This window comes from Crocodylus siamensis, chromosome 3 (genome assembly GCF_052110815.1).
Source record: "Crocodylus siamensis isolate JL-2025a chromosome 3, ASM5211081v1, whole genome shotgun sequence".
Taxonomy (NCBI): Eukaryota; Metazoa; Chordata; order Crocodylia; family Crocodylidae; genus Crocodylus; species Crocodylus siamensis.
This window is the reverse complement of record NC_143397.1, coordinates 108,667,883-108,692,014: the sequence shown is the minus strand read 5'-3', so window position 1 is coordinate 108,692,014 and position 24,132 is coordinate 108,667,883. Positions and strand designations below refer to the sequence as shown.

Here is a 24,132-nt window from a genome sequence, read left to right as displayed (position 1 = left end):
TGTGGGGGATAACCTATTGGTTCCTCCCACATGGGGACATCCCCCATCCATACCTCTTCAAGCTGTCACCAGTACACGTGCTGCCAGCTACATGTGGGCTGCATGTGCATTATTTCAAGATGTGTGATGAGGGCAGCTGTGGATCAGGAAGCTCCACAGTCCACAGCTGCTCTCTACCTGTGCTGGGTACAGGCAGCTAACAATCAGGGAGCTCCTTGATTCCTAGTTCCACTCGCCAAGGGGAGGCAGGTACAGCAAGCTGTGTCTTAGCAGACAAGTGATTGGGATCTGACAAATTTTATCGCAGATCCCCAAAATCACATATCCTGCTATGACTTGTGGCATGGCAGGATGTGATTTTTGGGATCTGAAATATTGTCAGATCCCAATCATTAGAGGTGCACCAATACATCAGTTTGTACTGTATTGGCACCAATAAAACTAAAATTGACTTTATTAGCAACTGGCCTTTTTGGCTGACATAATTGATAATGTTGCCAACGAAGGCTGAATGCATGCATGCAGCCGCAGCATACACGCAGCCAGAAGCACAGCATCTGGCCAGTAAGTCTGTGTGGGGACAGACTGAGACCCCCCACGGTGAGGGAGAGTGGAGCTGGGGCAGGCGCTGCCCACCTGGGGTAGGGTGGGGTGTAGGATTGAGCTGGTGGCTCATCACAGGGGGTGAGGAGGGGAGCGGCTCCCACCACTGCGTACACCCTGGGAAAGGCATGTGCCCCTCACATCTGTGCGCAGGGAGGGGGCAAGCTGCCACTACACGCTTGGGGGCTGCATCATGCTCTTCCTGGTGGCTATGCTTGGGGGGGCTGTGCTTGGGCCTGGGGGGCCAGACAGCAGCGGTGCTGGGAGGGGGTCTATGACAGTGGCTCTAGCCCCCCCACTTCCAAAGCCCTCTTCCCACCATTGCTGTTGCCCACCTGAAGAGCAGCCACTGGGAAGAGCACAGCCTCTGAGCGCAAGTGCACAGCAGCAGCCTGCCCTCACCCCATGGACATATCAGGGAGGCACATGCCCTCCGAGCCTCTCCTCGCGTGCACGCAGTGGTGGGAGCCTTCCCCGCCCTCTGGATGAGCCACTGGCTCTGTTCTGTGCTCCAGGCCACCCAGGCAGCACCTGCTCCTGCCCCAGCCCCACTTCCTCCCTCCCTCACCTCAAAGGCCTCGATTTGCTCCCCCCCCCACACCCCTTCTTTCCCCCATGCCCCTCCCCGCCACAGACTTACCACCCAGGCTGCTGTGCTGCATATTGGCAATTGGCTCAGTATTGGCTGATATGGCTGGTCAATAATCAGCCATCGGTATCGGCCCAAATAATCTTTATTGGTACACCCCTACCGTTCATGGAAGGAAATGACTCTTTAGAAAAGGCCTAGAGGCCTACATAAATGGGACATTACACATTTCAGTAGGTTAGTAAGCTTCTATATTAGACTTCAATTTTTATTACATTTTGTAAATATTGAGAGAGAAATTGAAGGAAGGACAACTTTTGAACAGCACAAGGAGTAAGAGAGCAATGGCTAAAATAAAAGTAATGTTTTATGTGACAAAATACATTTTGTGGGATGACTGAAACAAAGGATTACTGTTTGGAGGGAGTCTCACTGGGGGGGCCATACAAGAGTATTAATAGTATCATTGTTACTATGTAACTAATTGGACCTACCAACAATATTCTTCTCGTTACATAACATCCACAAGTCACATCAATTGCTACAGGCAAAACTACAGCTAGCGTCATTGGTACTGTTATTCAGCCATGCAGTCAACAATATCCATGAAACACTCACTCACTCTGAGTCACACAGAGTATGTTAGTATGTAGGTACGCACACGCACGCCCCTTGAAGAAAGAGATCTCTACAGTCTTGGTAGCTTCTCATTAAAGACAATTCCCCCGCTCTCACCCCACCCCAAAAAAAAAAAACTGGAGAAAAGAACAGGTTAATTGGAAAGAGTGTCCTTTCCTTCCATGAAAATACTTTAGGCATTGACAAATGATGACACTTACCGAGTAAAGTAGGTCTTTGGAAAGTCCGAGGTCAATAGCCTCCAGGGAACATTTTTTCCTAGACAAGAAAGATGAAAACAGTTATTATGCTCTTGATGAAGGAGTGATACTTCAGAGGGTGAAATGCTACAAAGAAAATACAGATTACCTTTGCAATCCAAGAAGAGGCTAAATGTTCCTTACCTCTCAAAAATTCAAACCGAGGGAAGATGTTACAGAATTAAAACACCGTTTTGATGGCACAGATAAACCTCTCTTACTGTGACGCTGAGAATGTGCAGTGACCTTGTGGTGGTCCAAACCGTGGGCAAAACCGCATAACTACTGAAATATCTATCTGATCTAACTTCATAAGTGGAGGACTCTTTAAAGATGCTAGACTAAAGGGTCAAATCAAAGTTTCCACTGTTTTCTGGAGCTAAACTATGAGGAGTGAGATTAAAATCTTGCCTGGAAGAAAACCGCATGACTATTATTGATAGTTTAAGGAGCCGACTTCTTATGCTGACTAACCAGAGAGGAAGAGGAAGGAAACGTGATGCTGCAGCACAACTACCACTGTGGAAGAGGCATGTCCCTTTTATAGCTGTTTTCTGAAAAAAACAGCTAACACTTGATTTCTGCACAAAAGTTAATTTTTTTGCTGCATGGGACATCTCACAAGAAACAGAACGTAAGCGTGGCATCGTACCTGTTTGCCAGCCAGAACCAACAGACCACGATGCAAAAACCTTAGCAAAACCATGGGGCAAAGAGGCAGAGAAAGGAGAAGCGGTGAAGGGAAGAGGTGCTTGTGAAGGAGCATGGACCCGAGAGCCTTCGGTGTCCCCCAGGTGCCTCACATCCGGTGCCCGGCGCAAGAGTCTCTGCATGAAGACTGAAGCGGAGCCACTGAGCGCTCTGTAGCAGTCACCAAGGCTCGTAACATTATTTCAAGGCCGTTTTTCCCAACTGCAGCAGCCGCCTTCCATGGAAACCAAGAGGCTGATTTTTTTTTAAAATTTTTTTTTTAAGCAGGTTTCCTGAGTAACTTCCGAAAGCGCCGGCACCTCGCGTGCAGGAGGTCAGAGCCGGAACGGCCGGGCACGGGCGGACTGGCCGAGGGAAGGGCGCGGGCCGGGCCGCCTGGAGCTCCAGGAGCGCCGGGGCCGGGACGGGGCCGCGCGCCCAGCCCCGGCCCCAGTCATCCAAGCGCGACGCTGCCGAGGAGCCCTCGGGCGCGAACGGCTCGAGGAAGACGCACGCACACCCGCGGGCGGTGGGGGCGGCACGGCCCGACCCGGCTCCGCAGCGGGGAAGTGGGGGGAACGGAGCGGGGGTCCCACTACCTGCGTTCCGGTCGCAGGCGAAGCCTCCGGGCCGGACCCCGACACCGCCCCGCCCCCCGGCCCCACCCCCGGCATGACGTCAGTGGCGGCGCAGGCGCGGTGACGGCCGGAGGAAGCGGAGCGGGCGGTTCCCGGCGGCGGCGCGGTGACGTGTCTGCGCCACAGCCTGGCCCCGGGGAGCGGCGCCTCCGTTAGCGCCACGGCCACGGCCCACGCCACCCGCCCGGCCTCGGCCTCGGCCCCGGCCCCGGCCCCGGCCCCGGCCCCTGCCCCTGCAGCAGCGGCGGCACCACCCGGCGGCCGCGCCATGTTCAACGTGGAGAGCCTGGAGCGGGCCGAGCTGGGGGAGAGCCTGCTCACCTGGGTGAGCCCCGCCCGCCCGGACCCCCTGCGCCCGGGCCGCTCCCCTCCTCCCCTCCCCTTCCCGGCTCTGCGGGGCGCTCGCGGCCCCCCACAGCCAGGCCGGCGGCGGCCCGCGCTCCCCGACCCCGCGCTGGGGGGGCCGGCAATCCCCCCGTCATTGTCCCGTGCTTGGGCGGCTTGTGACTCGCTTCCCGGTGAGCCGGCCCTCGGCTTCTCCTGGCCTGGGCGCTCGGCCTCGCTGCTTAGCTTCGCCTTTTTAAAAAAAGGTGCCTGGAAACGCTTTTGGCTGTTACAGCTAAGAGCCTGTGTGTGCAGGCCAGGCCAGGACCCCCCGGGGGAGCACGGACAGGCGCGCACCTGTCAAATCAGCCTTCTGCACACTTGCATTTGGCCTCTTTCCCTGGGATGCTCCTGCTTGCCTTGCGCTGCTCCCGAGCCGCGGAAACCAGCTAGAATCCACTGGCTGCTTAATCTGGGCTTACAGCTGTTTTGCTTTCTCTCCAGCCCGTGTAATAGCTGGAGCAAACCACGAAACTGCCCTTCCACTTCGAATAATTCGTTTAGTTCTTGGCACTCGCAGGGTAATTTTTTGGGTCCGTGCTTTATTTCCTCACGAATAAGTGAACAAGGCTGCCAAGTATACCTCCCCACTGTGGAATTGTGGAATGTGGCCATCGTGGTTGTAGAGAAATCCTGCTGCACTTAAAAAATGTGGTTGTGTGTGAAACTTCAGAGACAGACTAAGCAGTAAGGGTTCTGAAATGAGCAATGAGGTCACTGACTTCTCAGAAAACCCTGTTCTCCCTTGCCCCACCCACATCCTCGACTGGGACAGACCCGGGAGCTCTGTGACAACATTGCGTGCATGTACAGAGGGATGGGATGTACCGAGGGCTGGTTGGAGGAGGATTGCATGTAATGTGTTGGGGAGACCATGCCCATATCCGTGGCAAGGGTGTGGGATCGATAGTCCAGTCTCTTACTTTCTCCCTCAACCCCTATGTATCCTTGCTAATGCGCCTGTCCTCTTTTGCAAAGCTACTTGACCTGCCTCTTGCTCCATCTGTTCTGGTGTTGAATGCTACAAGGATTCAGGAGAGGACAGGAGAGTTGAGACCTAGGGAAGAGCAGATTTCTGTACATGTCTGGGGAAAGAAAAGCAATGCATTGTGGAGATGGTGAAGTTAAAGGGCTTGCTGTGAAGTTGAAAAATCAGTGCTGTGAGGGCTTGCAAGACAATGGCAAATAGAGACCAGTGCTTGAACACGCTCTCTGTATTTTAAGGACTGTATTAAGCTTAAAATTGAGGCAGCAGTGCCCCAGGGACCTACCTACTCAAGCATGGATGCTTAAAATGGTATGTGGCTGTGGAACTTTGGCGGCAACTAGCTGTTTGGAAACACATAACCCACCAAAGATCTTTCTGGCATGACTACCATTGAGTCAGTGCAACCAATGGTATTATAGCATGCAGCTGGGTGTTGGGGTAGGGAAATTAAGTTGCCTCTAATACCATAGTGTACCCCAGTTAAGTCACCTGACCTATTTACACCAGTCTGTCTGAGCCTAACACTTTGATACAATTGCTAATAATTTAGATTGTTTACAACCTAAATCCTTAAATTGTAGCCAGTGCATGAAAACCTCTATTACTCTCTTGTAAGAGAATATGGAACTAAGAAAGATCTGATACGGAGTTTTTTAAAAATGTGGGACTCTCATATTAAAGTGGATGGTAAGTTGAAGAAATTTTACAAACTGTATGACAAATAGCTGTAGAATTTGTATAGCTCATGCTTAGTGAGGTAAATGTCCCAGGATGCACAATTTTTTCCTATTGCCTTTTCTATATGCAAATGTTTTACTCAGTGCGTCTAGTATCAATAGACTGTTGGAAGACTTTTTTTTAAAAACTTAAAAAATAACTCATTGTTTGGCAGAGGAGGACAAGGGTCATTGAAAACTAATAAAACTTGTTTTTTAACTGTTGTTACTTGGCAACTTCAGTGATTTAGTAGTACCTGAAGACAAAGTCTGGAGTACCAGCTAGAACAGGGCTGGGCAAAATATGGCCTGCGGAGCAATTTTGCCCAGCCTGTGGTGGGTCCCTTGGCCTTCCTGGGCAGCACTGGGGCACCCCCATCCTGTGCCAGCCCACAGTTCACCCAGGGATGCCCATGTGGTGGTGGCAGCCCCTAGCCTGGCTGGTTTAGCATGGGGCAGAGCAGCACAGAGCAGAGTGGCATGGGGGTAGTGGCAGGAGCCCCAGTGAGGGTGCTGCCCCGGGGGCCGGTTTCCATGAAGACTGCGTGGTCAGGTGGGGAGCTGCATCCTGGGCTGGAGGCAGGTCTCTGTAGAGACTGGACCCCGGATGCAATGCCCTTGCCAGTGTTTCTGCTACTGCTGCTGTCCCTGCACTTCTCTGAGTCGGCAGGGCTGGGGCCTGCAGCCACTGCACAGGCATCCCTGGGTGAGCTATAGGCTGGCATAGGACAGGGATGCCCCAGTGCAACCTGCCTCCCTCAGCCTGGTCCTGGCCACTACACATGGTGGGGGGTGTGGAGTCACCCCCCTGGCCCCTCTCATTTCCCCACCTCTGGGTTTTGTGCCCCAGGCTGGAGGAAGAGGGAGGGAGGATTCTTCCTGAGCCTCCTCCACAGGGCATGCAGCCCTCCTCTCTCCTTTGTGGGTGCTGTGGCCTCCCATCAAGGGCCAGCAGCAGTTTCCAGCCCTGCCCCAGCCTGGCACTGTCACCACCCCAAGATCCCAGTCCCAGCCCTGGATGCTGCTTCAGGGAGCTGGATGGACAGGTAATGCAGGCTGGTGGGGAGCTGCATCTGCGTCCAGGGTCAGGATTGTCGGCTGGGGTGGGGCAGAGCTGACATCTGTTCCTTGTGTGCCCCACCCATAAAATTTGCACCCGTTGCAGGGGTGTGCGGGCAACAGATTGTGGCTCTGACCCAGCCCCTCTGTCACCACCTCGTGACCCTGCTCTGACTTCAGCTTTGCCTGCTCCTCTCACTCCTGATCACTGCTGCCCAGGGATGTTCTACATGGGGAGTTTTGGTGAGTTGTTGCGGAGGAGGGGTTCTGACCCAGCCTGCAACATCTCACCGAAACAGCCTATGTGGCCCTTGGGTCTAAATAATTGGGCCCCTGAGCTAGAAGCTATATCCGTGCCATTTTTCAACTTGTTTTCTGCAGAGACCAGATTTGTTCAGTAAAAGAAGGAAACTTTTGTTACCCTTGGAAAGCATTTATTTTCAGTTTCTTTGCAAACCAGAGTAATTTTGCTTGAGCCTCCTCCATCCCAAAATAGAAAACAGAATAAAACTAAGTCTGGGACAAAGAAGCGTCCTGGAAATATGAACGTAAAAGGTGAACATTGGACAAAGGTAAAAGCCCGGAAAAAAAATCTTTTAAAATGGAAATGCTTGACTACTGTTACTTTTCCTCCATGACATTGTTAATGTGGAGGAGTCATGTGCTTAGCCATATGACTGTAGGACCATTTTTAGATAGCTTAATCCTCAATTCTACAACACTCCATGTGTAGGGATCCTTAATCCCACTGCAGGAGAGAGCTGTAAGGAAGGAACAAGTAGTGTTCCTCAAATATTCCATGGGCAGAAAGTACAGGTACACCGCCTGATCTAGGATGGCATTCATGAAACTGACTTCCTTTTTTTTGGTTGTTATAAGAAATACTTGTAAATAGTTCTTAAATAGCATCATGGTGAGTCAAAACATTTTGTTTATATTCATGTCTCTCAGCTGAATGTGTGGCTTCCTTGGCTGTTCTAACAGTTTAAAATTTTTGTGTATGAGGGTGGTTTTGAAACAGACTCAATGGTTCTGACTGGCTAGTCTCAGTATGGCCCCACCTGGTTTTAAAAATCTGCTTAGCTGAATTCATTTTAAAATCCTCTATGCTGAGAGAGATTTTCTCGAAACTGTAAAGGGGACCACAAAGTTTGTTGATTTACAGTGAAACAGGTTTTTTTAAAAATCTTAGTTGCTGTCACTGTCTGACTTTCTCCAAGTTCTGTAGTGGCTCTCAGGAGCTGTTGCTCATTCTGGATATCAAAAGAGTAATTTTAGCTACTTTTTAGAGAAAACTAAACTATTTGAGATTTGCTTTCTTGAGAGAATTTGACTTTTAAAAACTGGTTTAACCTCCCAGAACACTGGTAAATCACATCCACACAGAAGTGCTTCAGCCAGTTTGCTAGAGGTTGAATGAGACTATACAAGACTTTCCACAGATTTCAGAACCTGTTCAGCCTAAAATAATTCTCTATTAACATGGATACAGGCAAGCTGAAGCTGCTCCTCCCATTGCTAACCTGCAGTGCCGACATCCTGTTTTATTGTGCGACATCCCTTGAACTTTTTACTTTCTAAGACTTAGACCTTTGTGTTTGGTAGCTTTACGGGGGGGACAGATTGTCTACCTTTAATTTTGTTGTCTTTGAAACTCTCATACACTTACTTGCCCTCAGAACTTGGGGTCCTGGTATTGGTAGGAAGAGCTTTGGCTTCCTGCATTTCTGGGAGCTGAACAAGAAGTTTCTGGAGGAAGCCAAGAGAACAGCAAGTAGAACAGGAAAGGAGAGGCAGGAGACTGGTGCCCAGCTTCTCAGAACTAGTCATTATTTATTTATTTATTTATTTATTTTTATGGAGAATTTTTCATGTTCCAATCCAAATTAGCCAAGTCAATTCCAAATCCATGAGTCAGCCAAAAACCGTAAGTGGCCCTACTACCAGCAAACGTCCTCCACCCCACCTGGGACTTCAAACGTTTCCAAATCCTTTGGCAGGTATGCTACGTGTAGGCCCAAGCCTGGAGGCTTGGGGTTCGGATGCTGAGCCCAGGTGTTGCTTGCCCGCAGCTGTAAGGCCCCGGGGCAAGCTAGGGAGAAGTCTCCCATTTCCATAAAGTGGGTGTAAAGCCAAGATCTTCCCACAGGAAATGATCGTGGGAGAGTAACTATATGTTACCTTCAAGGGTACTACCCCATGCCAGAAAAGTGGTTATCCCCGGGTGTGACTAGCAGAACTGCCTTAGTGGTCATGGTATTTCCCCTGCCAGCTTCTCAGAACTAGTACAGGAGACCCTCGCCATTTATGGGGGATATGTTTCGTGAATGGTGAAATCCACGAATAAGGCACTGTGTTCACGAATGCCATCTGCGTTCATGAACTCAGTGCCCCTGGCAGCTGCAGTGGGGCACGGCTGTGCTGGCAATGGCGGGAACGCAGCGGCGGCAAGTGTGGAGGTCCTGAGGAGCTCCTGTAAGTGTATTTAGATGCGCGTTTGGCATTTGCAAATATTTGAAACCCAAATGCTGAACCCATAAATAGTGAGGGTTTCCTGTAATTCTGAGTCAGCAGAGGGCTCTAGTTTGTCGCTTGCTGGGAAGCAGTGCTGCCTTCTGGAACCATCCAGTATCCGTCCCCTCTGAGAAAGTGTTAGCTCCTATGGGATAAGATGCACTGGTGGATCCAGGATTACAGCCCTTTCATGGCAGTCATGGATGTCAGTGAGTTCTCTGATCTTACCCGCAAGTCAGTGCAGCTTCTGTCAGAGCTCTGCAAGTGCCATGAGCACTGTGAGCTACCCAGCTGATTGGTGCAGGCTCTGGCTGGAGCCCCTGCCCTCAGGGCTCTGGGGTATGAGGGGTGAATGCCACTGACATTTGCCCTCCCTTCCTGTGCCCCTGCCCCTCCCCCCATCCCAGCTGTATTCAGCAGCAGGGGAAAGGAGGGGATGAGCAGCTGTGGCATGCAAATCCCTCATTTCATACAGCTAAGGAGCCCAGGGGTTGAGTGTTAATTTTGCTCTCTTTCCTTTGCTTCTGAATTCAGCATTGGGGGGGAGCATGGGGAAGCAAACAGGGGCAGGGGCACTCTTCCTTCTCCGGTCATGCATCGCACAACTAGAGAGAGGCAGCTGCACCGCTACACCGTCCTGGATCTGACCCAAATAAGTGCCCAGACAGTGTTGCAGCCACAGCAGTTAAAAACAGTACAAGTGTTGACCTGGGGCAGATCTCCAACCATTCTTAATCTGATTCAGTAAATCTGGCATGGATATGCATTTACCTTTCCGATTTTAATTTTTTTCAGTACATCTGATTCAACTACAGACTTCATTTCTCTGCTGTAGGTGCAGCATCAGAAACGCCTTCGGCTTAAAGCCTGTGTTGAGTTGTTTTTTGACTTAATACCTCAGGTCTTTTCAATCATGTTAGGTGGCAGCTTCCTTATAATGTAGTTCCAGTATAACCATATCTGAAATTGTAAGGTGCTATATGTTCAGGGCATAATTTCACAAATCCTTATTTTTTTAAATAAGGGATTGGTCTCTTTGACTCCTGCAGTTTTAAACAATGTTAGCTAGTTGTCTATAGTAAGTCTCCAGTGATATTAGGACAGAGAGAAAGGAGTTACTACTAATGGTAACTTGTAGTTTCTCATATATTGCCTCACACAGCTACATTTTTCTTTTTCCTTCCTTCTGCCATGGAAGTTCACTATAGGGTAGTGTTTCTGCAGGTAGAGAGAAACTGGATATTTATAGGAGTTGAGATCTTTATGTACAGTTGTAGCATTATGGATTTTTGTGGTACGTACATTTCTGTACATACAATTGCAGATTCATAGCCTCTATTCTAGCACCCCTCATTTTATGGTGCTTCTGGCCCTTTTGGTGGTACCAGCCCCCAGCATTCTTTGTGGATGGTGTGAATTCTTCCTCCTTGCTCTGCCTGTGTGGTTAATTTGTATCCATGTCATCAGTGTTGTTAATATTTATTATACTTGAGGTTTCTCGGCCTGTTCTTGTCATTAATGAAAATGCACACAGCTGCTATTTTTTACTTGAAAAATTACTTGTTTATACACTTGTCAGAGAACTTGTACAAATTGGGTATTTCAGATTAGTGCCACTAAAGCCACCTTTTGGACTTTTGGGAACGCTTTACTCCACCTGTCACTGAAAGCAGCATTTTTTGTTGCAGTTACAGCTGTGAGAAAATTGAGTTGCAGGCTTCAACTGTAGCTCCTAGCTTTATGGCATTTGACAAGGATGCTCTGTGCATTCTCATCCAGGTTTTGGGGTTTTTTTGCATCTAAATAATATTTGAGTCCCGTCTCAAAACGGATTATTACTCTTCAAGTTTTAGTCTCAAAACCTCATTCCAGCTTCTATATTGTAGAAGTTAAAAGGGCCTTGAGGCTTGAAAATAAACTAGGTTATTCATTGGAGCATGTGCTTTGCTTTGTCTGCATTGTCAGTCTTTGTTTGCTTTCCTATGGTTATTCAATTTCCTGTGGCTTGTCTCTGCAATAATTCCATACTATTAATCTTCTGGTCTAGTAGCTGGGTTTTGTCACATGTTTACTGAGAACTACTATGCCATCTAGATCTAATTTGAAGAACAGTTCTATCATTTTTCTTTTAATTAAAACTTCTCAGCTCATCATCTTTTGGTTTGCACTGTTTACTAGACTTCCACAAGTGAAAACATGAAGCAGCTAGGATGTGTAGCAGTAACTCTGATTCTTCAAACTGTTACATGTGTGGGTTCAGATTATACAGCCACTTCCACTTATCCAGACTTGTAAAGACCTTGAGGGCCACCAAAGTGAACTGAGGTGGTTCTTCTTATATAACCTCAATTGGAGTTCCACTGTGTTGGGAGAGGTGGGGGGAAATGGTTGTGTCCTGCAAGATTGTAAATGGTCAGAGGTCACATTTTAGTAGAATGTTATTGGTAAATGCTATTTAAGGAAAAAGAATCATCAAAAGGAATAGGTAAGGGCAGTTAATAAATAGACAACAGTTAAAATGAGAGGTATTAGAGTAGGGGTGGCCTGTTTATTGGCTACAACTTTAACGTATGTGGTTTTTATGACATGCATGTTCTTACTGTGATTGCTCGTTGTGCAGGCTGAATCCCTTAGCCTTGTTTTTTATCTTGTTTTTTCTCCTCTTCATTGTGTGGGAAGAAAGGACCTTTCTGAAACCTATGCCTCCTTCCACCACACTTATGAAACATCTTGCATCCTCCTTTGTGTTTCCCTAGTGGTTAAATATGTGCCAGGCATCTCTTGGACTAGAGGTTTTAAGCAGGTCTGAATACTAAGTCAGCCTGAAACAGTTCATCCTGCTGTAGTTAAGTTTCAATACAGGGACAGTGTAATAAAAGAAGCTGCTTCATATTGTCTACTTATTCCAGTCCACAAGCACACCAGTTTAAGTGACATCACATTTCACCATGCTGCACGAAAGTTAGCTTGGCCACGAGATTTTGCCCAAATGGTAGAACCATACGTGGAGCTCAGTTACGAGCTCAGCCTGCACTGCAGGCAGCAGCTTTTGTGATTTCTGAGCATTGCAAATGTTACCGGGATGTCTTGAAAGAGGTTCTTTCATGATTGTGTTGTCTGCTATATTCATATATTTGGGCACAAATGTCACAGAATGAGGAGGAAATCCAAGCACAACTGACCAGTGGAAATAAGTGCTTTTGTGTACAATTGATCGTTCAAGTGCATAGTATAAGATGGGCTTGGAAGATATGCTGCAATAAAATAAAAAGACTCAGTCACATTCTAATACCAATGACAGCATCAGAAAGTTCAAGTTTCCTGTTCTTACAAGATTCTGGGCAGAACCCTAAAATTTTGCTTCATTTACACTGATACATTTATGAACTGTTTTTTAAAAACAAAATAAAAAGTGACTTGTGGCATGATTATCTAGGAGAAGATGGGGGTCAAAGAACCTGGCTAAGTTGCCTTGGTAAGAGGATCTGTCTGCTGGATGGAGGCCTAGCTCTCAGGATGCTCTGTTTCAACAAGAGGAACTAGGATCTGTGGATGACCATCTTTATGCAGCAGGTATGGAGCCAATTATTGTGAAAAATTCTGGTTTGGGGCTGATTTTTCCAGACTCCAGAACTGAAAAGAATGTTTACACTAAATCATTAAAAAGTGAGTTCTTCTAAATTTTGCCAGTAATGTCAATAAATGGTCAGATAAGTCTTGCGTGTGGATGGCAGTGTCCACTTATTCTTCCCCCTCACTCTTCCACTCCTCATTTCCCTAAACCATAGGCTGGTAACCTTTTGTCGCTGTGGGCTGCTGCTTGCAACCCAGCCCCTGTCATGGGCCTCACCTGCACTCCTAGAAGTCCACAGCAGCAGAAAGAATAAATTGAGCACAGAAGGCAGTAGGACCCTGGTGATGCCTTCTGTGTTATAGATCAAGCCCACAGATTGCCAACTGCTTCCCTAAACCATTGTTGCCCACAGCACAATTCACTGTCCTTCTGTTCACTTGTAACTGTTTCCCCTTCCATATTTGACCCTTCTTTCAGCCACCTTCCTCTCATTTTATTTCAGTAGACCTGTTTCTTTTGGGTGTTGGGTATTGTTTTTGTTTTTGGAGGTTGGGTTGCTTTTGTTTTGGTCATAGAAGAAGGGCTGTGGTTGGCATTTTGTGGCAGCTGACCACGGCATACCAAATTCAACATGGCAAGTGAATAAAGGGGACATTTTCTAAATGTCTCCTGAAATGACATTGGGGGGGAAATGTTTTTAATTACAGTGAAAAAATAATACTGACATTATTGCATGTGGTTCTGTTCCCTGATCTAAATCAGTCTCGCATTACTCAGTTTTGAGTGTTGTGTGACAATTGAGAGTGCTTATTCTTGCTATTCTCAGCTGTCTGACTCTGGATTAATTATTGAACTGTACAAATGAAGGGAAATAATGATTTGTGCTATTCCTTGATATTCTATGGAATGTATGAAGAACTGCTGTAGGTATTAGTTAATATGGTGATTTTCTTTTTCAGAACATGTTGTCCAACTGTGCGTGCCATCTAGACTCCAAGTTGGAAGAAGAAAATCTGAGATTATCAAACCACAGAAAAATGGGCACTGAGAATTAGAATGAATTTGCAACTTTGAGGAATAAAACATGAGGGCAACCTTGGACACACTTGAGACCAGAAACAGTTCTGGCATGAGAACAAAGAACTTCCTGGAAAAATACATCTCTTAGGAATGGACAGAGAGCCGAGTTCCAGTGGCTGCTGTTAAAGTCAGCTTAAAGGCACAGAGGAAGCTGGCTGCTGCTGCATCTCCACAGTTGGACCCTGCTCCTGTGCTGACCCATGCTGGCTACTATTATGTCTTCAACAAAGTGCAGGATACAAATTTTTGGATTGAGTTGCTCTTCAGCTCACTCTTGGGCATTCTCCATATTCTCTATTTTGGGAGTTGGCAAAGGAGTCCAATCCAGCACAGGGGATTGATCTCATGAAGCTGTCCTGTGCTGCCTCTGTTCCTCAGCGCTCACCTTATTTGCAGAGGTTGCTATTTTGCATTGTCTGAGTTTACCCTTGTTGCAGAAGTGCTGGGAGTCTGGCAGCCGGCTGCTTTGAGGAAGGGAAGGGTAGAGACTTCCAGCCCTAAGTGATGTCCAGACAAAAGATTTTTTCATCTCCGCTCTGTTTCTAAAGAGGGAAAGTTATTTCTGCAACTGGATGCTTATAATCTTTCTTTTTTTTTTTAAATGGCTTTGTGTTTTTGTGGATCACTGATGTTTAATATAAAAAGATACTGTATTTATTGTAACAAATCAATAAAGCTTAATAGCATAAACTGTGCCAATCTAAAAACAAGTTGTGTTATCTCTTCCTTTATTGCTCGCTGTACAAAGTTATACTAAAAAAATTTAAATTCAAACAAAGCATGCAAGTCTGTGGGTGTTCTCTCTTTCTGATCTTTGCAATCTACCAACTATAAGTAATAGTATTCTTTGTTGCAACCACATGCATGTTCTGCTGAAGAATATATAGAAAGCAGACTCATTGTCTGAACTACTCTAGTTCTTGGTAAATATTTTATCATTCTTTTTGCTTGCAAGCAGGTATGCAAGCCACGTAGTTGTCAGCAACCTGTGTCCTGCTGTCAGTACCCAGAAGCACTCTTCACCCTGCATTTAGGTAGCCAGGGAGAGATTCATGAATGAAGGTATAGGAGGGGGGTAAAGATGTCATAAACATTAGGGCTGGAAGGGACCTTGCAAGATTGGATCCAGCCCCCTGCCCAAGAAGCAGGAAGTCAATTGGGGTCAAATGATCCCAGCAAGACAGGCATCTAAGTGTTTCTTAAAAGTGTCCAGAGTAGGTGGTTGCACCATTTCTGGGGGAAGTCTATTCCAGGCTCTGAGGACTCTGATGGTAAAGAAGTTTTTCTAAACTAAATGGTCTAAAACAGTCTTCCAGCAGTTTGTGATCATTAGACTTTGTCTTCCCTTGGGGTGCCCTAGTGAACAGATGTTCTCCCAGTTTCTGATGCACACCTCCTATATACTTACAGGCTGAACACCAAGTCCCCCCTGAGCCTTTGCTTCTCCAGCCTGAAGAGCCCTATGCCTTTCAGCATCTCCTCATAAGGCCTGCTCTCTTGTCCTCTGATTATGCACATGGCTCTCCTATGGACTCTCTTGAGCTTCTCCACATCCTTTCTAAAGTGTGGAGCCCAACATTGGATGCATTACTCCAGCTGTGGCCACACCAAGGCCGAGTGAAGTGGGAGGATGACATCTTGGGTCTTGCCTGAGGTGCATCAGTAGATGCAAGCCAGGGTTTTATTTGCTTTGCTGGCTGCGGCATCTCATTGGTGGCTTATGTTCATCTTGTGGTCAGTCATGACCCCCAAGTCTCTTTTGGTTGTGGCGCTAGTGAGTGTAGCACTGCCGAGTCTGTAAGTATGATGTTCACCAGGGCACCCAAAAGGAAGACAAGGTCAAATGGTTGCAAACTGCTGGAAGACAGTTTTCGCATGGTCATAAGGAAAAGCTTCTTTAGCGTCTGAGTCTCCACAGTATGGAATAGACTCCTTTCAGAAGTGGTGCCAGCAAATACTCTAGGTACCTTTTAAGAAATGCTTGGATGTTTATCTTGCTGGGGTGATCTGAGCCCAGCTGACCTCCTGTCCCTTGGGCAGGGGGGTGAACCCAATGATCTTGTGAGGTCCCTTCCAGCCCTAATGCCTTTGAAATCTATGAGTTTCTGGATCTTGCTTGAGATACACCGGTAGATGCAAGCCAGAGTTTTGTTCACTTTGTCGGCTGCAGCATTGCATTGGTGGGGCTCGTGTTCATCTTGTGGACAATCATGACCCCCAAGTCGCTTTCAGTCGTGCTAATGAGTATAGCGTTGCTGAGCCTGTAGGTATGATGTGGGTTTTTTCTCCTGTGGTGGAGCACCTTGCATTTCTCTGTGTTGAATGCCATCAGGTTTTGATCCACCCACCTTGTGAGCCTGTCCAGGTCAGCCTGAATTGCCAGTCTGTTTTCTAGCGTGACCGCATTTCCCCATTATCCATTGATATCAGAGTAGTTTAGCTATCTTTTGCAGGGTGGTGGCTGCTCATATTTCTGCACACATGCAAGTTTCTCCTCATTGTCCGATACTGCTGTGGAATGGGAAAAGCAGCACAGACTCAGAATGCTCCTTTTCTGCTGATTGTTTCAGCTCTTCAGAACAAATTTTCATCTATGTTTTCTACCCATGAGCAGCACTGCATTAGATACATTTCATGCCTGAAGATGGGGTTTGCCTATTAACATACCGGGTTTTTTGGTACCTATACTGTTGCTTGATGAGCTCTGAGCTTGCTCATCCTTGCCTGTTCACAGTACTGCCACACCTTTTTCCATAAGACTCCTCCAGGTGGTATTTTCAAAAGATGTAGTAGAAGCTTTTCTTGCCAAGCAACAAGTACAAATTGAGTATTCATCTGTACTTGTTTTCCAAAACAGTTCATGAGAGATGCTGTCACCAGAGCATTTTATTTGAGATAACGAAAGATTGGCAACCCTGTTCACTGTTCTTTTAGGCTTCTGCCCCAAAGATTTGTGCTGTTTCCCAGTACCTCTGGAAATTTCACTGGCAATTTAGGCTAGGTGCCTTAAATTTGTCCCAATATGTGCAGACCAAAGATCCACTCACGTTTTCATCTTCTGTACATTTCTATGTTAGAAACCAGCATTCATCTGCCTCATATGATACATAGACTTGTCCATATCCTTGTCACTAGTTCTGAACCAAAGTTACTAACTAACTTCTTTGATCTTTAAGCGTGATGGTTAAGAGACAAAGTTTTTCTTTATGTAGCCTTTATGTCATTTGTAATAGCTGAGCACCCTACAGTAAATAGTAGTCCAGTTATATGTCTGCTAGTACTAGCAGGATTCCTCTCCCTATTCCAACCCTGGAGAATGTGTGTACATGTATAAACTGTGTAATTATGGAAAGTGAATGGGAGGTCTGGGTGGTAAGTGCTTTTTTTTAAACGAGGGCTTTAACATCCCTTGATAGAAACTGGCAGGGCAGAGGCGGGAGGGGGATCTGGTAAAATGTTGAGCAACTTTGGAAGCTCATGTTTCAATGACTTTAAAGTTCACCTGTATTTATACGTCATTAAGTATTTTTAACAGTTTCTTCCTTTGGAACCTAACTGGTCACTCATGTTTGCAGATCTTGTTTAGAACTTGTAAGAGTTGTGGTTGTAACCATGCATGTTATGGCATTGCAGACATGATGCGATGCAAGACAGACCAAGTCCTTGACCACTTAATGAAACTGGGAGCTTACATTCTTTCTTCCATTAAATTTTGTATGCTGTTGTGTACCATTTACTGTTGCTTGGTAACAACTGTGTTACTTTTGAAAATGGTAGTTCTATTAAAAAACACTAGACAGAATCAGATAATTCCATTTGTTTTTGTTCCCTTCAGATCCAGACATTTAATGTTGAGGCACCATGCCAAACTGTGGAAGATTTAACGAATGGGGTTGTGATGGCCCAGGTGCTTCAGAAAATGTAAGATCTTTGTTTGTTTACTTGCTTATCTATGTATTTTTGGCATGCAGAATAGATACCTTAGAAATGTGTGCCTAATTCATCTAAATATAGTGTGTTTCCTTAATTCAGAATGGGGGACTGTATCAGTTTAGCTGAGTTTTGTTGTCACCTGGCTGCTCCTTTTATTTTAGAATGGAAATATGTTTTTAAGATGTGCAAAAATAGTTTGACTTCAATATAAGTAATACAGTAGTGAAAAACAGTTTATAAATGAGATTTGATCAAAATTAATGTCCACACATGATAAGTTACAAGTTGTGGTGATAAATCTTGAGGTTGCTATAAGTAAGTTGCATACAATAACTTGCTGCATTAACATTCTTTTTAGTAATGTCAGTGGGGAAAGTTCAAATACTAAACACACTTCAGAAATGATCTCATCCTCCACAGTCAGTCTCTACAGATCATAGCTGAGTCAAACTGGCAAGGTCACATGAGGAAACTTAATTCATGTACTATGATAAACAGAACAGAACTATTAGAAACTGAGACAATCTAATATTATTCAAGGATGTAAATTCTAAAAATACTAAAAAGAAGGAAAACTTCCATAATTATGCATTGTCATGCATTTTGGTGAAGATTTCAGAGCCAAATGGGGTATAAGGTGCAATACACTGATGTACCAATGTAGCTTAGCAGTAAATGTAGGGTTTGTTTTTTTTAAAGCGTCTGTGTACAGTAGTATTAGCAAGGGTTGAGTGACAAGGGCTTCAGTCCCAGGTGCCCACTTGTGGGGAGTGCCTGAATAGCAACAACTACTGCAGCCAGCCCAACTCCCACTGTCTCTGACACCCATGGTGCAGACCAGTGGTGAAGTTGGTACATGTATCCGATAGCTTGAAATGTTTTTGGATTCTGGACTGTGTTCATTTAAAGATACCATGAGATCTAATCCCCAGTCCCCACAGTTGTGCCTCCTGCCATACCACATGCACAGTTGTGGGACTGGAGTTCAGATCCTGACTGTGCTCTTTCTACTTGTCAGTGTACGGGAAACCCGGGATCCTAATTCCATGCTCCCCCTGCAGCAGCAAATTGAAAGCTGAGTGCTCACAGATCCAGAGCCCAGTTAACAATCAGCTGATTGTTAGCTTATTCCCTGGTAACTGCATTGGGGACTGAACTGGCCCTGGTGTAATGTGGGGCTAACAGCTAATTGTCAGCTGGGCCTTGAACCACACCAAGGCCATTTCAAGTCCTGAGGCCAGAGCTGACAATCAGCTGATTGTTTGCCTGGCCTGGACAGCTCTGCGTCCCATTCAAGACCCAGGGCAGTTCAGCCAGGGCTGACAATCAGTTGTTTGTCAAAATCCCATACTGGCCAGCTTTGGCTGGGCTGCTGGAACTTTTAAACTCCATGCCCAGCAGCAGTGACCAGAACTGCCTGGTTGCAAGTTAAAAGTCCCTGGTGGGAGAAGCTCCAGGTTGGGTTGACAGTCATCTGATTGTCATTCCCAGCTACCCAGTAAATTTAAAGCGCCATACAAGTCAGCCATAAAAATGTTCAGCGTTACACATATGTATTATATGTAGCACATTTTTATGGGTCATTTCCTATTTTATGGTGCCTTCAGTTGGGTGCAGCACCTTTGTAATTTATGCTGCATTTAATGTGATAATTGCAGCCTAAATGTAATGTATAGATGGGGTCTTTGTAACGAACACAACTTTAAAAAATACAGAATAATAATCTTTTTAAAATGCTTATTTTCGAGTTATCCTATATCTCTGTATATCCCTGGTAGAGAGAGTTCTGCTTTTCTTTTGAAACAGGGCAAACACCTGAAATGTATTTAACATGTAGCCAAAACTATCTGCCTCCATAAAGACACAGCAGGCTGTTATACTTTGTGACAGCAGCTGAAGAGGTACTTTCTCATGGATCTCTGCTTCACTGTGTCAGATCCTATAGAATTATAGAGTCTAGAGACTAAATATATTCCTTTTATAACAAAGAGGATACAGAATATAAGTTAATTAATAGCTGAACAAAAATGTTCTCCACCCAGATCCTCCAAAAAAGGGCTGTCCAACTTGCTTGGTCCCACCCACCCCTGGCCAGATTTGAACCATAGGGCTTCTTGTTGGCTTGGTCCGGACCCACCTCTAGGTGTGGGGCTGATGGCTCATGTTGCTATGGGAATTAATATGACAGTCTCTTACACTGCCACTGCTGAAATGTATCCCTAACAGGGCTCCATACCCTAGAATTTAGTAGTAGGACCCACCTCTATATTTCAAGGATTTCCAAGAGCCCCACAGAGGCCAAAAGACACCTGTGCTCTAAAACAAAAGTTACAAAATTAGAATTAATATTCCATTGTTCCAGATGGGTAAAGGGACTTTGCCTATCTACAGAACAGAATAAAGAGGAAGGAAACTGACACTTTGTTTTTTGACAAGAATGCTTTAAAATAGTTTCAGAAGACTTGTGATATGTAGGATTGGAATTAAGGACCAAAAAAATGTAAGCCTGATGGCACAAAATACAGGAAATAACATGCACGTGATTAGAGGTCAAGAGAACAGGCCTTATGAGGAGAGGCTGAGAAGCATGGGACTCTTCAGCCTGGAGAAGACTAGGCTCAGGGTGTACTTGGTGGCAGCCTATAAGTATATAAGGGGTGTGCATCAGGATCTGGGAGAATGTCTGTTCAGCAGGGTACCTCAAGGGAAGACAGGGTCCTAACGGTCACAAGCTGCTGGAAGACTGTTTTAGACTGGGCATAAAAAAAACCTTCTTTACTATCCAATTCTGCAGAGTCTGGAATAGACTCTCCTCAGAAGCGGTGCAAACACCTACTTCGGATGCCTTCAAGAAACACCTGGATGCTTATCTTGCTGGGGTCATCTCACCCTAGCTGACTTCCTGCTCTTTGGGCAGGGGGCTGGACCTGATGATCTTGCAAGGTCCCTTCCAGCCCTAATGTCTATGAAATATGTTCTTGTTCCCTAGAAATTCTAAGAAGGTCTTAATGCTGCAGACTTCCATTCTCTGGTTAGAGGAGACACTAAAGAGAATACAAAGAACATGAAAATTAAAATTTGACCTACCAGACACAAACTAGCACCTTCATTCCTTTTTTTTTTCCTGTATCACGAAATTTAAGTATCAGGGTTATGGGTCTTTAAAAAAAGGAAAACACTAATCTAGATAATGCAATAATCTTAAAGGAACTTCCTTTCCCTTCTCACTTGTTGAAGTAGGAGGTAACAGTGGGAAGATAAATACAGAGAATATGTGATCTCAGAGAACTCTGTAAAGATTTTTAGTTTTAATTATCCTAAATTCCTGCTTTCAACATTCAAGAAAAGGACTCCATAGTGGTAAATTAACCTGTCTGGCTATTATGCTGTTTCTTTAGAGACTATTGTACTGTTGATATTGTGATCAATCAGCAGTATGTAAGATTATTTTCTAAATCCACTGGTTGGCTAGCCTGTTTTTGCCTAACTTTTTTGAACACAGTTAAAAATAGAGATGATAAGAATAGATTGATATATACCAAATAAATATGAATGGCAGTGGAGGGGGAGATGTCATTCATTTTATGGATTGTATTTTTAACTTTTTGCTAGGACTTAGATTGTAGAGTGCTGCCTACAAAAACGAACAGGAAAGCCTAGCCTGATACCATATTTACTTGTATACAATATGCCCTGGAATTTAATATGTAACTTGTTTTTGAAAGGTGGAATGAAGAATAAAGATTTTTCCACAGTTATGGCTGCACAGAACAGGGACACAGCCTAATCTTCAGCGGGTTCACACTCCTTTTCCTGCTTAACTAAAACTGAAGCCCTAGATTTTGCTGAAAAGTGGTCTTCATGGTTGGATCCATGATTTTTAAAGGAGCTAAAAGAGTCTCCAGGGCTGTGAAATATGAGGGGAAAGACGGGAGCAGCTGTCAGATAGCAAAATTGCCCTAAAACAGGTTAGCTTGATTAGTGAAACATCAATACCATTAAAATGGTGGAGACTGTTGTTAATGCATGTACAATGAAGAACAAAGTCCACTGACTCCCTCAGCTGCGTAACTAGTAAAGCCACAGCTGCTGCACTGTCGAGCAGAAATCAAACCAGGGTGCTTCTATCCCAGGCAGAAAATCAGTTTCCCTGCTTAACCTCAATTTTGGGGGTACTAATTTTTTTTGAAGGCAACTGTGTTGTATATGAAAAATACAGTATTTTGTTTCCAAGAGATTTAAGAAATCTCTTTAATAGGTGGGTCTTAAGTGAAAAGCATACAACATACAACTTGTGTTCTTGTAGTAGCTGTGGAACATTGCTTTAGTTACTTGCATGTTGCATGTCACTTTGTCCAGTTTTTTTAATGAATCGTAGCTTGAATTTGCTTTACTTATGCACCCAGTGACTTGTAATGAAGGTCAGCAAAGCGACTGCAAGTTCTTTTGCCAAGCCTGGTAAAATAATTTGTGACAAACTCAATCAGGTTTGGCTCTCTTAAAAGTTGCTAATTGTACTTTATTGTGCAAATATGCTAGATGTCAAATGTGTAGATATTGATCTATTAGTGTTAATTTTACAATAAACCGTTCATTCTAAGACATATTTTGGAACAAAAGAGTTATAATGACAGGCTGATCTTGATTATTTTTTTTCATATCACCGATCAGGTATGCATTTTTTTTGGTGAAAGATAATTACATTTGCATGTTTTGTTTTGTTTTGTTTTATAGTGGTGGCTGCCTTTGTGGATTCTTTCAATTATTTGTATTATCTTAGCCAGGTGTTGCTTGTGCCTCAGAGCATGAAACCTTGGCACATGAGTCGAACACCTTATTACTATATCTGAACCAGGTGATAAGCTGATTGGGAGCCATTTGAAAGAGCTGTTTTAGAGCATGCAAAGGAAAGTTGGATGGGTAAGAAATTGGCTGGTGGGGTGCACCCAGAGAGTAGTGGTGGATGGGTTGTACTCAACCTGGCAAGATGTGAGCAGTGGGGTACCCCAGGGCTCAGTCCTCAGGCCCGCACTGTTTAACATCTTCATCAGCGATTTGGATGAGGGGATGGAAAGCACGCTGCCCAAGTTTGCTGATGACGCTAAGATGTGGGACGAGGTGGACACACTTGAAGGGAGAGAGAGGCTGCAGCTAAATTTAGATTACAAAAATGGGCAGATGAGACTAGGATGGGGTTCAGTGTAGATAAATGCAGGGTGCTGCACCTTGGGAGAAGGAATCCACAGCATACATACAGGCTGGGGAGTTGCCCTTTTGGAAGCAGAGGCAGAACGGGATCTTGGAGTCATTATTGACTCCAAGATGAACATGAGCCGCCAATACCAGACTGCAGCCAGCAAGGCCAGCCATACCTTGTCATGCATCCAAAGATGCATCTCAAGCTGGTCTAGAGAGGTGATACTCCCCCTCTATGCGACTTTGGTCAGGCTGCATTTGGAGTACTGTGTCCAGTACTGGGTGCCGCACTTTAAAAAGGATGTGGCCAGCCTGGAGAGAGTTCAGAGGAGGGCCACCCACTTGGTGAGAGGGCTGCAGGACAGGCCCTATGAGGAGAGAGTGAGGGACCTGAACCTATTCAGCCTCATCAAGAGGAGGCGGAGTGGGGACCTGGTGGTTGCCTACAAATTCATCAGGGGAGATCAACAGCAAATAGGTAGAGCCGTTTTCTCCCCAGCACCACCTGGGGTGATGAGGAACAGTGGTAATAAGCTGATGGAGAATAGGTTTAGGTTGGAGATCAGAAAGCAGTATTTTACAGTTAGGGTGGGCAAAATCTGGAACTAACTTCCCAGGGAAGTGGTCCTCACCCCTGGGCAAATTCAAGAGGAGGTTGGGTGATCATCTGTCTGGGGTCTTGTGAACCCAGCATTCATTTCTGCCTGTGGCAGGGTGTCAGGCTAGATGATCTGTTCAGGTCCCTCCTGACCCTACCTACTATGAAACTATTAACTACATATAAGGGCTATAGAGCTTAGGATAAAGATGTGCTGCCTTTCGCTCATTCAGACCATCCTGAAAACTTCAAGAGGAGACTGGACAGTCACCTTGCTGGGGTCACCTGACCCCAGTTGTCTTTCCTGCCCGGTGTGGGTGGCTGGACCCGATGACCTTCCGAGGTCCCTTCCAGCCTTACAATCTGTGAATCTATGAAACTCATAAGACAATCTGAAGGATCAAGGGTTTGAGGTTAGAATCTCTCAATAAGTCCATCTTAAAAACACAAATTTGGAATGTATACTTGGAATCAGTCAAGTGACATAAGCCTCTTTCTTCAGCTCAGTCTATTTGAGAAAGTTAAGCTGTATTATCCTTCAGAACCATGCTATCTGATATTTCTAAAGGTTGCTCAGCTTAACTTTGTCTCATACTGCAGTCCTGTACCCAAGTCTGTAGGTTGTTTTTGCTACAGGTACTTTTACTGTAATCTAAGAATGTCACTTTCTTGCACTGGAGAAGGAAAACATT

General features: G+C 45.4%; 2 protein-coding genes across 4 annotated transcripts in view; one reads left to right on the top strand and one right to left on the bottom strand.

Annotated features, from left to right (window-relative positions):
- The window catches only part of RNF170 (ring finger protein 170), a 34,395-nt gene extending 30,983 nt beyond the window's left edge, over positions 1-3,412 (bottom strand). The window contains exons 1-2 of one of the 3 annotated variants that reach the window (XM_090038953.1): positions 3,360-3,412; positions 2,032-2,089 (exon numbers count right to left, since the gene is read on the bottom strand). Coding sequence is in view for 2 of the 3 variants with exons in the window: in XM_090038951.1 (XP_089895077.1) it covers positions 2,032-2,089; positions 2,723-2,903 (239 nt within the window). In the remaining variant the exon portion in view is untranslated. Of the gene's footprint in view, positions 1-2,031; positions 2,090-2,722 lie in introns of all 3 variants that reach the window. The other 2 variants (XM_090038951.1, XM_090038952.1) reach the window with 2 other exon arrangements.
- Positions 3,413-3,519: 107 nt separating this feature from the next.
- Positions 3,520-24,132, top strand: part of HOOK3 (hook microtubule tethering protein 3) — a 129,908-nt gene continuing 109,295 nt past the window's right edge. The window contains exons 1-2 of the mRNA XM_090038949.1: positions 3,520-3,723; positions 17,549-17,634. Coding sequence (XP_089895075.1) covers positions 3,667-3,723; positions 17,549-17,634 — 143 coding nt within the window. The 5' untranslated portion in view covers positions 3,520-3,666. The remainder of the gene's footprint in view (positions 3,724-17,548; positions 17,635-24,132) is intronic.